Source organism: Notothenia rossii (assembly GCF_949606895.1).
Source record: "Notothenia rossii genome assembly, chromosome: 6".
Classification (NCBI taxonomy): Eukaryota; Metazoa; Chordata; class Actinopteri; order Perciformes; family Nototheniidae; genus Notothenia; species Notothenia rossii.
The window spans coordinates 49,095,707-49,109,827 of NC_136909.1; the positions used below are offsets into that span (position 1 = coordinate 49,095,707).

General features: G+C 41.7%; 1 protein-coding gene across 2 annotated transcripts; it reads right to left on the reverse strand.

Moving 5' to 3' along the window:
* Window positions 1-5,168: 5,168 nt before the first annotated feature.
* Window positions 5,169-13,315, reverse strand: nelfb (negative elongation factor complex member B). 2 transcript variants are annotated; one of them, XM_079687649.1, is made up of 13 exons: window positions 13,050-13,315; window positions 11,379-11,539; window positions 11,193-11,292; window positions 10,454-10,684; window positions 10,167-10,352; window positions 9,950-10,062; window positions 9,763-9,865; window positions 9,142-9,237; window positions 8,740-8,882; window positions 7,959-8,065; window positions 7,401-7,542; window positions 7,073-7,278; window positions 5,169-6,166 (listed from the first exon to the last, which is right to left on the reverse strand). In XM_079687649.1, the coding sequence occupies exons 1-13, from the start codon at window positions 13,149-13,151 to the stop codon at window positions 6,084-6,086; spliced, it is 1,773 nt and encodes a 590-aa protein (XP_079543775.1). In that variant the 5' UTR covers window positions 13,152-13,315; the 3' UTR covers window positions 5,169-6,083. The 2 variants fall into 2 exon arrangements, with proteins under 2 accessions (XP_079543775.1, XP_079543776.1); XM_079687650.1 differs by having other exon boundaries at window positions 7,170-7,278; window positions 13,050-13,314.
* Window positions 13,316-14,121: the final 806 nt, after the last annotated feature.

Here is a 14,121-nt window from a genome sequence, read left to right on the forward strand (position 1 = left end):
ACAGAAATCAGAGTTCCTGTTAGAATATTTATTCGCAACATGTCCGTTAAAGTTTCAATCTTCCGGACAAAATTAGAAAAGTGCCGGTCAAAGGCCTTCTTTGTTATTTATTGTGCTTTAAAAAATGTTGATATGTTTCGATATTAAACAAACTAATTATAGTAGATTAACTATTCAAAAGTGTACAGTAATTTATAATAACACGGGAATAATAAACGGAGCGCTCTCTCCCTCTGACAGCCCGTCAGTATCATGCAGCTCGCGGATCAGTAATGACTGACCCGACCGGAAAACTAAACATATCTATAACTAGTTACGGTAGTTTGAGAGGTAATTAAAATAACTAATTGTGATATTCCAACCTGAAGTGTGTGTTTTGTTCCGCTCACCGCTGCAGGTGATTATGCAGAGCTGCGTGTCGACTCGTCAGCAGCAGCTGATCTCTCTCTCCCGTCAGATCATAGCCGCGGGAAGTAGGGGTGCTGCAGCACGCCCTGTTGGCGAGTAGTGTACATTTTAAAAACTGAGTGACCACCTAAATAAAAATGATTAAACTACATAAAATAGTTATGATTTTACTTAAAATAAAATTAGTTGTATACAGTAGCATATAATAGTCATAGTATATATTTGTATCAGTCAGGTGGCTTGAATTTCTTTTCCAAATAAATAAAATCCGAGTCATCTAGGTCGTAGGTCGTGGGATAGTGACGTAATTGACGCGAAACACACACTGCAGAGTGACAACTTTTTAGAATTGCGCAAAAAAGGATTTTGGATTTTTTTCCCCAATAAAAAGAGTGGACCACCAGCTACTCCAACTAGAGCAGAGGTGCCCAGTACGTCGACCGCGGTCGACCGGTCGACCGCGGGGGCAATGCTGGTAGATCGCGAGTCATTCATAAAAAAAAAAAATCCAGCTCCGTTAAAATAGACAAAACAGCTTTTGATTCCTCCTCCCTTGGCCTCCCTGCCACTTAATTCAGGAGTTTACTTGATTGACAGAAAAAGCGACCTATTGCTTTCCAGTCTGTTAACCCAGAATGCAAAGTGATACAAAATCAGTCAAGTGCCGGGAGAGACAAACAACAAAATGAGTGCGGGAACGAGCAAAAAGCTAAAGACATACCACTTCCACACAGAATAGGAGGGAGAATCTTTTTTTGTGATGTCACATTCAAAGGTTATTTGCCTTATTTGTAAAGCAAGCGTCGCTCTGCCAAAGAAAGGTAACGTGGAGAGGCATTATCGGAGTGTTCACAAGGCATATGACAGCGACTTCCCTCCGAGTAGCGAGTTGAGAAAGAGAAAGGTCATGTATTATTGCTAAACAAACATTATCTCTTAGTCTTAGTGTCGCCAACTCGTTTCTAACATGCAAAAAGACAAACAAATGCGTCTATGGTCGGTGTATTTTCTATCTTTCCAATCCAGAAGAGATCTCTCTCTCCCCCGTCTGTTTGCAAGGGGGCGGGGCAGTTTACACACACGCAGCTGCTACATGCAGCAACACACGGAGGAGATGGTGGAGAGAAGCGCTCCAAGGTGTGGTTACATGTTACCCGTCTTGAGGTGGACAATGCTCGTCACCAAAAGTGTTTAGCATGTAAGGGCGGTAACACGAGCAATTTGTCTAAACATTTAGCAAAAGTGCACCACATTCAGACGGAGGAATGCACCGGGTTCGACTGACTTTCTCGTAGCTCTGTAGCCCCATCCACGAGTAACGTTTCCACGTCAGGTGTTATGTATGCTAGCAGCAACACACGGGGTTAACTACATTATACAAACATGGGTTAATGATTAGAGGTAACTGAGTTATTTATTTTGTTAAAGTTTCAGCTATTCTGTTTCCAGTTCTGTCATCAGATTATTTAATAAGATTTGTTAAAACATTGTTGTTTCTTTTGATGTGAAATATTATTTATTTAATTCCAATAAAAAGCAATGTTAATTTTGTTCACAATTTGTTAAGTTAATTTAATAATATATGTATTTTTGAATCAAGTATTCATCTTTATTGTCTTCATTGTTAGTTTCCACATGCCTAAAACAACCTCAAACTAAATCTAAAAGTTGACGGCTAAATAAGAGCGTTTGAGAAATTGTGCAAGGCACACAGTAGTAGTCCGAATATTCGATTAATCGTTTCATTAATCTATAGATTAATCGATAATCAAATTAGTCGTTTGTTGCAGCCCTATTGTAGTTATCCCATGTAAAAATAAAACGTGTTATTCAGCAACCCTTGCAATTTGGGATTTTATTTTTGGTTGGTAGACCTCGGTTAGCTGGTCATTTCAAAAGTAGCTCACCAGCCAAAAAAGTGTGGGCACCCCTGAACTAGAGTAATATGACACAGAAGAGACTGACACATCTGACTTTGATGCATGTCCATAGTAACATTTTGATCAATGTGGATGTATCTGCTCTAATGAGGGTCTTCATTAGTGCCACCCCAGAGAGGAAGGCTACATTTGGGGTTTTGTGAAGCCCCAACACATACGCAAGGTAAGACGATATTTTCCTTTAATGCTGCTGCCGCTGTGCAGTGTTTTGCCTTGTCAATCAGTTAAAATAAATTCGTAGTTTTATTAATATTGTAAATAATATTTTCTGACTATTTGTAATGTTATGTAGGTTTGTAAGACCCATAGTTAGCGTGTGGGCATGTGCAGCTGTTGCTTAGTGATGTAGGTCTATAATGGTTTATTAAGCATAACAGTTAAGGCGAGACACCCCAGGTGAATAGGGTAAAAGATATCAGCTAGACATTTCTCCAGTTAATTACCTACAATAAGGCAATTGTTTCTTGTATTACAAGTTTTCTGAATATGCAAATGATCCATTATCTCATTAAAAATGGGCATATTTTTAACACATTTCAGGAACCGAAGTCTGAACTTTGGATAAAGCCAGGTTCAAAATTATTGTTTCATTTTGTATTCATATTAGCATCCAAGGCTTTTACAGAAGGGATTTTGGATATCTTGTGTAGATTATAGATTGTGCAGGAGAGACGGAGCTTTCCAACGATATCTCTGATGACATGGTGCAAACAGCGGTTGCGGTACTTTATGTTACGTTAGAATGCTAACTTTTGGTGAATTTAGGAGAAATATACAGACGCAAATTGACAAACTATAGTAAAATAAACACTTAAGTGTGTATTTTGTACGTTTTCTTTCCAAAAGCCTGAAAGAAAACATGTTATGGAATCAAAATAGCACAACATCTCAAAATGTACCAGTGCATGAAAAACTATGTTTTTGCCTGCCGTGTCTCGCCTTTAACAAACAATTTATGCTGCTCGTATCGCTGACAGCCGGGCCGGCCCGGCCCCGCCTTTTTTCTTCTTGTTTTTAAGCGACCTCCCTCCTCACTTTAGGCAGCACCCCCTGAGCAAAATGACTTCCCGCAGCTATGCGTCAGATTAGATTTTACTCGCGTTTATGTCCATATTGATCAGATCTAGCTAGTTCTAGCTAATGATAGGACTACCAGCTTATTAAAAGACACCTAAACAATAAGCGTCGCTATGCAACCGGTTGAGGGCGCAAAGTATAGCGCAGCGTTATGCATTTGTTTACATGCCCACCGGAACCCCGAGGCATTACCAACAGATCAACGCACAATCAACCCATACAGATCTCTTTCTCCACATTAAGTGTTAGACATTAGAATTGACTATTCTTGTCTGTCACATAAGTGGTGCAAGTTGTGCAACTGATGCGGTATTGCGCTAAACGGAAATTATTTTGAACGGACACTTTGACCGGAGAGATTTAGATTTGCCGGTCTTCAGCATATTTTACCGGTCGTAGTCCGGTAATTACCGGCTAACGGGAACTCTGACACAAATCCAATACAAAACAGTTATGATATTACACAATTCCATTTTACTTATCATAATATTGGAGGTGGGGGGGGGAAATCTGGTGATCTGGGGGAAAGATCTGGGCCCAGGAGTTCAAAACTTTGAATCCCTATCTGATCAGATCAGATTTGGATTTTGGGGAGTTCAAAACCAAAAAAACAGGATTAGGATCACTTTGATATCCGACCAGATCAGGAAATCCAATCCAAGCTTTAATCTGGATCAAATCTTCAAAACGGGTAGTTCAAAACGACAACACAGGATTGGAATCAGTTTGATCCCAAAAAACTGGATTATCCTGATCCCACCAGAGGGGTGGATTTCCAGTGGATTACCAGAGCAAAATGTACTGTACCATTTATTTAAAAATATGTTTCAATATAAATAAGATGGCAAAGTTTGTTAAAGTTCAACTTCCAGGTTAAAGACACCTGTGAATAAATGAGTAGGAAAATGATGAATACACTAGATTTTCAAAAACATATACAGAAATATACACTACAGTGACATCTGGCGTTTTTGTAAGAAATGTTCACTTCCGCATAAAAAAGCCTCGGCACGTGACCTCCCGCGTGTGACGTAACACAGGGGACACAAGGGGGAGAGCGGCCGGTGTAACGTATTAATAAACATGGATCCCAATGCTAGTTTCGACACAGAAGACACAGAAGAAGTTGAACATGAATATTCGAATGCATATGATGGACCACAACCTTATAATTATGAGCCTGCTAGGCGTCCAAGAGACCAGGAGCAGGGGGGGGGGGGGGAGAGAGAAGTAATACGGTTTCCTGATAAAGCTGTGGAGAGTATGTGCTGCAGGGAGGTGGATGCACAACGCACCCAGGATCGAACGCTAGCTCCGGTCCTTTTTACTGTGGACTCGATGTCCTGACAGGCTGGTATTTGTGCAACCTGCACAAACACAATACTGCACCATGATTACAAATGGTGAAATACAATGTAAGACTACCGAAAAATACCAGCCCCTTAAAACACAACCGCTCTACTCAACGCAACTCCACCATACCCGCGGTCAGAGAGCGGAGATGTGTCCCGTGTGATGTAATATGAGTCGTTTGACATATGACTTTAAAAAAAAGCTGTTTTTAAGAGCAGAGCTCAACATTGCTCCTTTCCCTCTGAATTCCTGCCCTTATGTCTCGTAAAACATATCAAATCCTGCATTCACTTTTTTAATTGTAATTTTCAAGCAAGTTTAAGCATAAATGTAGAAAAAATAAAAACCTGCAAGACGCTCTTTAACTGAAATGATACACAATTTTTAGCCTTCATGGCAAATCAATTTTATTTTTCATTTTTTGGTCACGTTTGTGGTGGCCTATTTTGTTTTCAACCAAATGTTGATGACATAATTGTTTATGCTCATGAAAGTATCACAAAAAAGATTGTCAATCACAAATGTAATTTAGATTAAAGAAAAAATACCTTCAACAAAATAAAAAGTCCATCTGTCATCACCTTTCAAAAGTAATTGCGGACAATAGATGTCTGCAATGTGGTCTCTTGTCTTCCTTGTATTATTTTTCATGTCCACTAGATGGCGATCGGTAGGATTAAAGCACTGATACTCAGGATCGAGTCATCTTGAAAAATCGTAATCTGGATTAGGCTGATCCTATCCTGAATTGCTTTGAACTCCAGGGACAAAATCTACAACACAGACATAACAGTGATGTACAAATGTACCTTATGTTCAGGGAGCATGAAGGAAACAAATGCGTTCAGTCCTAACCAGAACCTGGAGGAGAGGGCCACTTCAGCCTCTGTGCGGGACATTAGCGTTACACCAACATTTCCAGAAAAAAATATTTTACACCCATTTCATAGATAAAAATAAAACATTTAGAAATGTAGAAAATGTTTTTCTTCTTATGTATCAAACACAGGAGCGCAAAACAACTTTGATCACCCTATTTATTTTTGCCACTTGGTTTCCTTGAAGAGTACAACATTTTGAACAGCTTTGAAGAAATACACAGGGCTGCTTCCCTACACTGTCAACATCTAAAGAAAATCCACAGCACAAACCAAAACGTATCATCCAGTCTTTTGAATATTTGTGAGCCAACTGGTGGCTGTAGTTCCAGTCCGTGACTCTGCGGGGGCTCAGAGGGGCATGATGGGGGTGGAGGCCGTGGTGGGGACCGTCACCGGGTGGAGTCCCAGGTCCAGGGACGGAGCTTCATCTGCAGGCGGGGGGCTCTTCTTCTGGGCGTCCAGCTTTTCCGTCAGCTGGGTGTAGAGCTCCTTCACTGGCTCGCTGCACTGTGGTTAACAAGGCAGGGCGTCACACACACAGTCAGTGTATGTATGTATGTATGTATGTATGTATGTATGTATGTATGTATGTATGTATGTATGTATGTATGTATGTATGTATGTATGTATGTATGTATGTATGTATGTATGTATGTATGTATGTATGTATGTATGTATGTATGTATGTATGTATGTATGTATGTATCTCTCTCTCTCTCTCTCTCTCTCTCTCTCTCTCTCTCTCTCTCTCTCTCTCTCTCTCTCTCTCTCTCTCTCTCTCTCTCTCTCTCTCTCTCTCTCTCTCTCTCTCTCTCTCTCTCTCTCTCTCTCTCTCTCTCTCTCTCTCTCTCTCTCTCTCTCTCTCTCTCTCTCTCTCTCTCTCTCTCTCTCTCTCTCTCTCTCGAAAAAAAAAAACCTTGGAGCTGGGCGTGTCTGAGAGCGTGGGGATTTTTTTTATATACATATACACACACACACAGTATGTAAACTCCCCAAACAGGCGAAAACCTACCAGTTTCACCCACTGTCTCTGCCACCTCCCTCCATGCCTGGTTCCTCCGGTTTGTATCCCGGTAAATAGTTCTGGTCGTAAAGAACCGGGTGATTTGCTACCGTAATTTCTCGTTTGGAATACGAAGAAACGAACTGCAGTCTGGCTCTTCCAGCTTGCACGCGGTTTGATTGGCTAGCGCTTGTACTGTCAGATTTGCATAAACGGGATTTGATTGGCTGACGCTTCCAGCTCAGCTTCAAAAGTTGAACATTGCTCAACTTTTGAATCCTGAAAATCTTCGCTTTGCTTCCCCACAATGCAGTTTGGCAAAAAGCGAGGCAAAGTGACGTCATCCCCATTCAAAGTCAATGGGCAGAGAAGCGTTGGAAGATTTTTTTAAAGCTGCTGTGTGGACGTACCGTAAGACTTGGGTAGAATCAGGAAGAGGTAGATCCACCAATCAGTACAACTCCAGTCCATGTCAAAGCACAAGCTGAATGTAGAAATGAAGCCAACCTGTTTTGGAGGTTCGAGGGTTTTCATCAAGGTTTCCACGTGTGATGGCAGCACTTTGTGGTGAAGATGCAGCAACATCCGGAGGGTGTGTCTGTGCACGTTCTCTTTACTGAAAAACATCCAGACAAAACAAAGATCCTTTAGAAACATGGCGGAGAAGTTTCAGCCAAACTGAAAAATTGTTATGTTGAAGGTCAGGCAGTTATATTAGAGGCTATGCTATCCGCCCACCTGGAGAAAGTAGTAAGAAGGAAGCCGTCGTAAACAACCGAGCAAAAGTCTTCTGATCCAAACTCATCGGAGAGCAGGGTGAGGTGTCCCGTCAGCAGGTGGAGGAAGATGTCTCCAAAGGCCATGTCATTGTACGTCTCCACTGTGGGAAGATCCAGCTTTTATTAAGTCATATGGTTCCTGCTGTCAATCCTTTTTACAACTGAACCTACTGAGTAATTACTGCCTGCTCAAAGATTAATACCGACTCCCCATGCAGTGACAGTGCCTCTATACACATTGAATAAAATGTAAATCAAAACAAAAACATTTAAAATCGGAACCTAGATACATACTATACTATATATAAAATAAGGAAGAACAGTGTGTTGAGATGCTGCATGTTGGATAAGTTCTAGTCTGTTTAAGAGCTGTGGTTTCAGATATTATGATATTGTAGGGCTTCTCAGATGTTTTACTGGACAGAGGCACAGAGGGACAGAGAGGCAGACTGAGGGACAGACGGACTGAGGGACAGATGGACAGACAGAGGGGGGACAGAGGGACAGAGAGGCTCACCCAGGGCGGGCAGCAGCCTCTGCAGGGCATTCTTATTCCTCAGTTTGGCGATGTGGAGGACGTAGTACAGACCCATCTCACAGGCCACTCTGTTCTCCTGCAGGTACCTGAGGGCCAAACACATCACCATCACAGTACCTCTCACCACAGCCTTCTTCACAAGTCACATTTTCTGAGACGAAACAACAGCCTTATTAAAAAGGAGCATCACAAAGTATGCCTTGGAAGATGGTTTGAGGTATTTCTCATTACATTGGGTTAGTCTCTATGTCTGCCAGAGGGTAGGTCTCTCTGTGTCTGCCTGAGGGTAGGTCTCTGTGTCTGCCAGAGGGTAGGTCTCTGTGTCTGCCAGAGGGTGGGTCTCTGTGTCTGCCAGAGGGTGGGTCTCTGTGTCTGCCAGAGGGTGGGTTACTGTGTCTGCCAGAGGGTGGCACCTTTAGTTTGATATGGCCTGGAATTTAATAAAGCTGCTGATGCTTGTGTGTTGGTTACATTGTTTAGTGTATAAACTAGGAAAATTCAGAGTACAAATTCCCAGAGCTCAAGATTTTTGATTTACACAGATTTAAAAAGGCAGCCAGTTCACAGCAAGTGATGACCGTCTGTCCTTAATAAATCATAAATGTGAATGATATCAGATACAAGCATCACTGTTTCTACTGCAAACTGTAGTGAGGATAACTGCAGAGAGCAAAGGAAGATAAAAGGTCACATCATGTGCATCAGGACACTGTCTCAGTGATGTTCTATAATGCGGCCGTCTCCTCCTGCAGTGCCTCACCTGGTAAAGGTGTCCGGAAGGGTGGTGGGGTATGGTGGGGAACTCTTCTCCTCACCGGGAAGTTTCTGATCCACTGTGAAGGTGTGATCGTCGACAACCACTGACATCATAGCAGGCAGGAAGCGGGTCACCACCTCCACATCCTGAGAGGAGGCGCACAGGAAGGCCAGTTAGTAAAATATATATTACTAAGGCAGAGCAGACTGCAGCGTGGGCAGCAGGACGCCATTCTCTATCTGCAGTCATGTGACAATATAAATATATTAGTAATAGATCTATTACTAATTACAGTCTAACTATTTCAACAGGTTTAAGTGCAACCAACGACCTTCGAAATACAGTGAGAACAAACGAGCAATGTCAGTGAGCTGAGAGTATGCCTGAGGTGTAAACTGTACGTACCAAACGAGGCTCTTTAAAGACCTGGCTGTCAATCATGTCCCAGGCCCCCTGACCCAGGGACAACATCCTCAGCAGCAGCATCAGGTCGGGACTGTCCTGTTCACAAACACAGACGCAGCTTGATGACTACACTTTGGCTGTTTAAATTGATATATACATAGTTGACAATATTGTAACTGTGTTGAGGGTAGATTGGTGGTCAAATACGTCACTATACCCAAGAAGTAAAAAATGGAAAAAGATAAAATCTCCAACGAGGCACTCTGGGGCAGCATAGACAGGTATTTTCTGTGTTAAGAGTTTTACTCGCTACAGGGTGTACTTTGAGGGTTTGTGACTCTGCAGACCGTTTACATGCAGAAAAACCTACATAACACACAAGGGGACGGGTAATAACCAGAAAAGCATGTCATGGGACCTTTAATTTGTTTTGTGGTACAAACACGGTAGGTAGCTAATGTAGCCCCAACATAAATTATTTGCTCTACTAGTGTTGTTTTGTGCGGTCACCCATCCAAAACTAAACTTCAGTGTTGACGACAGTGCTTCCACTAGATTGTTTCATTCGTGGTTGGACTAGATTTAGAGATTCACCACTGGCATGCTGCACCCCCTGCTCACCCTGGGTAGAGAGTCCTGACTCAGCAGCTCCTGCAGGTTCCTCATGATGCTCAGCACCAGGGTGTTACAGGCGAACGGGTCACACAGAATCATGGACAGGTCCCTGAGAAGCACAGAGACTCAGAAGATTAATCATCTGAGAGGAACAGCTCGGCTCCTAAACTTAAACCATCCTCCCGTCTTTTACCCGAGGACTTGCTCCTGTCCTTTCTTCACTCCATCCAGGAAACCCTGCAGCTCTCTGGCTCTCTTCCCGTCCACAAACTTCTCCCGGATGCAGGCGTCTAAACACCAGGTGAACTGTGGCGGGCCATAACAGAAACACAGGTCACACAGAGCTTCAGAGAGGATACAGGGTCTGGGGCTCTGTAGTGATACGATGGTGTCATAAAAGGGTTTCGTACCTTGTGGCAGGGGTCCACAGAGCAGATCTCACTGATGTCCAAGTCATGAAGAGACATGAGCAGCTCTGCTCTCAGGGTGCAGTAGTGGACATTTCGTGTTCTCAGGAAGAGCGTCCGTAAAAACTGCAGCACCATGTCATACAGCTTCACATTTTTCCCAATCATCTGTGTCAGCTTTAGCACCACCTACATCAACAGACGGCTCCATCATCTCACACAGGGGCCCATGTCTCACACACTTTGGTAAAGACTTTATCACAATATCTAATCTGACGAGCGGGACTCACCTCCCCTTGGCGCCGTGTTTTGGGAGACGGGCTGAAGAAGTTGTGCAGGATGGAGAGGTCGCTGCTGAACAGAGCGGCTTCCTTCTCCACAATGTACTGCTTCAGGAGGGGGGACACTTCGTCCCCAAACAGAGCCTGGTTGTCCTGCCAGATCTGCCTCTTCACCTCCACGGCACACACCTTGTACAGCCCCTTGTCAGCCATCACCATCTTCAGTTTCTTCTCTGGTACCTTCAAGGAAAGCAGATAATAAAATATAAACGGTGCTCTTCATGCTGAGGCAATGTAAACATTTTGATGTGATCATGACTTAATCTGATCATTTCCTCATGAAAGCTCATCCTGGATTTATAATGTTTGTCATAGGGATCGTATATTTTGTAATTTTACTCTATACATACAACATCCATGGCATGTCTCTCTGTGATGGTAGAAGTTGTATTGCCTTTGTTGCTTATCCATTACACCAGTATTAACGGGGCAGTGTAGCAGCAAGCTAACATAAAGTATGAGTTATATTGACAGAGGAAATGTGATGTAATAAACAAAAGACCAACTCCTTTCATCCGATGAATCACAATACTCAAATTGAAGATTTTAATATCTTGATGGACATGATAAAAGACGACAGAAATTCAAAGTGTGACACACTGTCTGCTGATTAAATGTAAATATTGGGTATACCTCATTTAGTCTACTGTTTTCATTCTTTAACATTACAGCTTCTGATGATACTTGCCTTGGGAAGATGCTTCAGCACCTGCATGACCACTGGCTGAATGGATGGCATCTTGACGAGGGGAAAGCTCTTCTCTAGCAGCTCCTCAAGCTTCCCATATCTGGAAGAAGATTGTAAGAAAACAGAGCACAATAGCAGCCAAGCCGGTTCCTGCAGAACTTTGTTTTGTAAAAAACAACACCTTACCTGTCCTCCTCCTTGCCCTCTGCAATGGTGGCAACTCGCTCCATCAGCTTGTCTCGGAGCTCGTCAAACACAGACTGGTGGAACTCCAGCCGAGGAGTTCCATGGAGGTCGAGGAAGGGCAGAGCGGACTGCAGCGTGGGCAGCAGGATGCCATTCTCTATCTGCAGTCATGTGACACAGCACAGACTCATCATTAGCTCTAGCTGTAGCTGGTCAACTCAGAGACAGCTGCTTATTTGTAATGTCTGATAGCAGGTCAAACACAATAAAAAACACGTGACACACAGCAAGGGTATCTTTGAGAAACTCCTGGCACATAAATGGACCACATATAACAGTGATGGTATGAATCTGTTTTAGCTGAAGAAATGATGATACATATATCATAAATTGTATTTCTTAAATTTGACTGTGGTCAGGGCATTATTTATAAGCTTTTGCTTGTATCTTTTATACATTTCTTACAAGTCACCTAACAGATTAATATTGATAACAAAAGCACAATTACACAATATAAACATATGGTAATAGATCTATTTCTAATTACACTTGAGAAATACTCACTTATTACACAATTAATATATACCAATTAGGAGTTGTGATATATTCAGGCGCTATCGTGTTAGCATATTACTAATGACCAAATGGAAGGCAAAAATGATGACAGAAGGTCAAACCTAAATGTGTGTAGCTGCTGTAAGAGAAGGTGATCATGATATATAACTACTATATTGAAACCGTTATATCAAAACTTCTAACACTTGAACAATACTTCAAGCTATGTGTGTGATTTGCATCTGTTTTCATTGTATTGTGTTGTTACTTTAGTCGAATCTTAGAGCAGACTGTTGGTTTACTGACAGAGCCATAAGTTACATTAAAGTGTGTCACAGTCCTCAGGGTCCGCGGTTGTGTGTGTGTGTATGTGCGTATGCGTGTGTTCCATGTTTTACCTGTCTCTTTCTAATATGTTCACATTATTGTTTGTCATACTTTCGTTGTTGTTGATGAAACATCTACTGCAGAGGAAACATTTAAGAGGTGCACTATTTCCTGTTTATGTCCAGCTGTTCGGGGTTTTGTATTTATAAGTTAATTTCTTAACAATAACAAAACAAGTTAAACATACACAGAATGGTTAAGAGAATAAATAACACTTTTTATAAGCAGCTACCAGAGGTGCGAAAAGTGCTCAGATCTTGAGTAAAAGTAGAAGTACCAGAGTGTAGGAATACTCTGTTACAAGTAAAATTCCAGCATTCAAAATGTTACTCAAGTAAAAGTAGAAAAGTATTATCATCAAATATATAGTTAAAGTAGCGACAGTAAAAGTAGTCATTGTGCAGATTTGTCCATATCAGAATGATATGTTTTATAATGATTGATCATGAAAGTGTTCTCAAAGCTGGTAAAGGTGCAGCTAGTTTGAATGACTTTCTATACTGCAGGGTAGCTTGTGAATTTACTCCAGGTGGAACTAAAGTCTGATTTAAGAGTTCTTTGTATTTCAGTCCACGATTATCCTCTGAACTGTAGTAGAAGTCATTGAAATACTCAAGTAAAGTACAAGTACCTCAAAGTTGTACTTCAGTACAGTACTTGAGTAGGTGTACTTAGTTACTTTACACTACTGGCAGCTACATTGTAGATCATTATTTGTCCCGCGGTTACCTGGAACTGGTCGATGGCTTTCAGAGGCTCAGTGCAGTTGGTGAGGGTCTCCTTCAGATCCTCCCCGTTAGAGATCCCGAGCTCCGGCAGCCCCGCGAACATCCTTTCGCTGTTTTATCATCAAAGTGAAGGATTCTACCATGTGAAACTGCAGCCACAAAATCAGCTGTCTTCACAACACAGCCTCACATTCATGCACACATTACGCTCTTCGCATTCAAAGCAAACTTCCTCTTTTGCAGCTTTGTAAACAGTCCGTCAGAAACACCGGCGAGCTGAGAGTTCCAGGCTTCTTCGTGTTCTGGCGGGTGGCATTCATTCATCGGGAAGTGCGCCGGACTCGGCCGTGTCTCAATTCAGGGGTTGCATCCTTCGAAGGGTGCGACTTTGAATCGATGATTGGAACAATTAAAATAAAATGGTTGAAAGCTTTTTTGTCCCAGCCAGAATCCATGTGGTTCCATATTCCAAAGGCCATATTTAAACGTCTAGTCCGGGTTTGATTTTCTTTTAAAATGTGATTTTGAGGTTAATAAGATTCCGACCAAATTGTCAAATTGTCATAAGCAGATACTTCATTATTGGAAAATGATATTTACCCACCATTTTTCTCCTCTACTTTATGGAACAATAGAGTGATTATTATAAACAGAAAATCCTTTTTTAGGAGTGATTGGCATGAGAGGGGTATTTTGTTTGTTAGTGATTTCCTAGATTGCAATGGTAAACTGCTAGATGTTTTGGCTTTTTCAACGAAATACAATATATTGTGTACTGCTAAAGATTATAACAAAATCTGTAAAGCAATTCCTGTACCACTTATTGAAATGATTCATAATACTTTACTGTACTCAAATGTTGTATCAGTTTTACCTAATTTGGAATTTATTGGCGATACTCTTAAGAATAACAAATCTATTAATGCTTCTCCAAAATCCCACATTTTTCCCAATTTGAACAGAGGCTTATTTCCACAAGGGACCGATTTAGACACTTTATCTGTAATGGAAAAAGCTCTATCTTATTTTATAAAATGGCCTATTTCTCCTAAAGCAAAAGAAACTCATTTGAA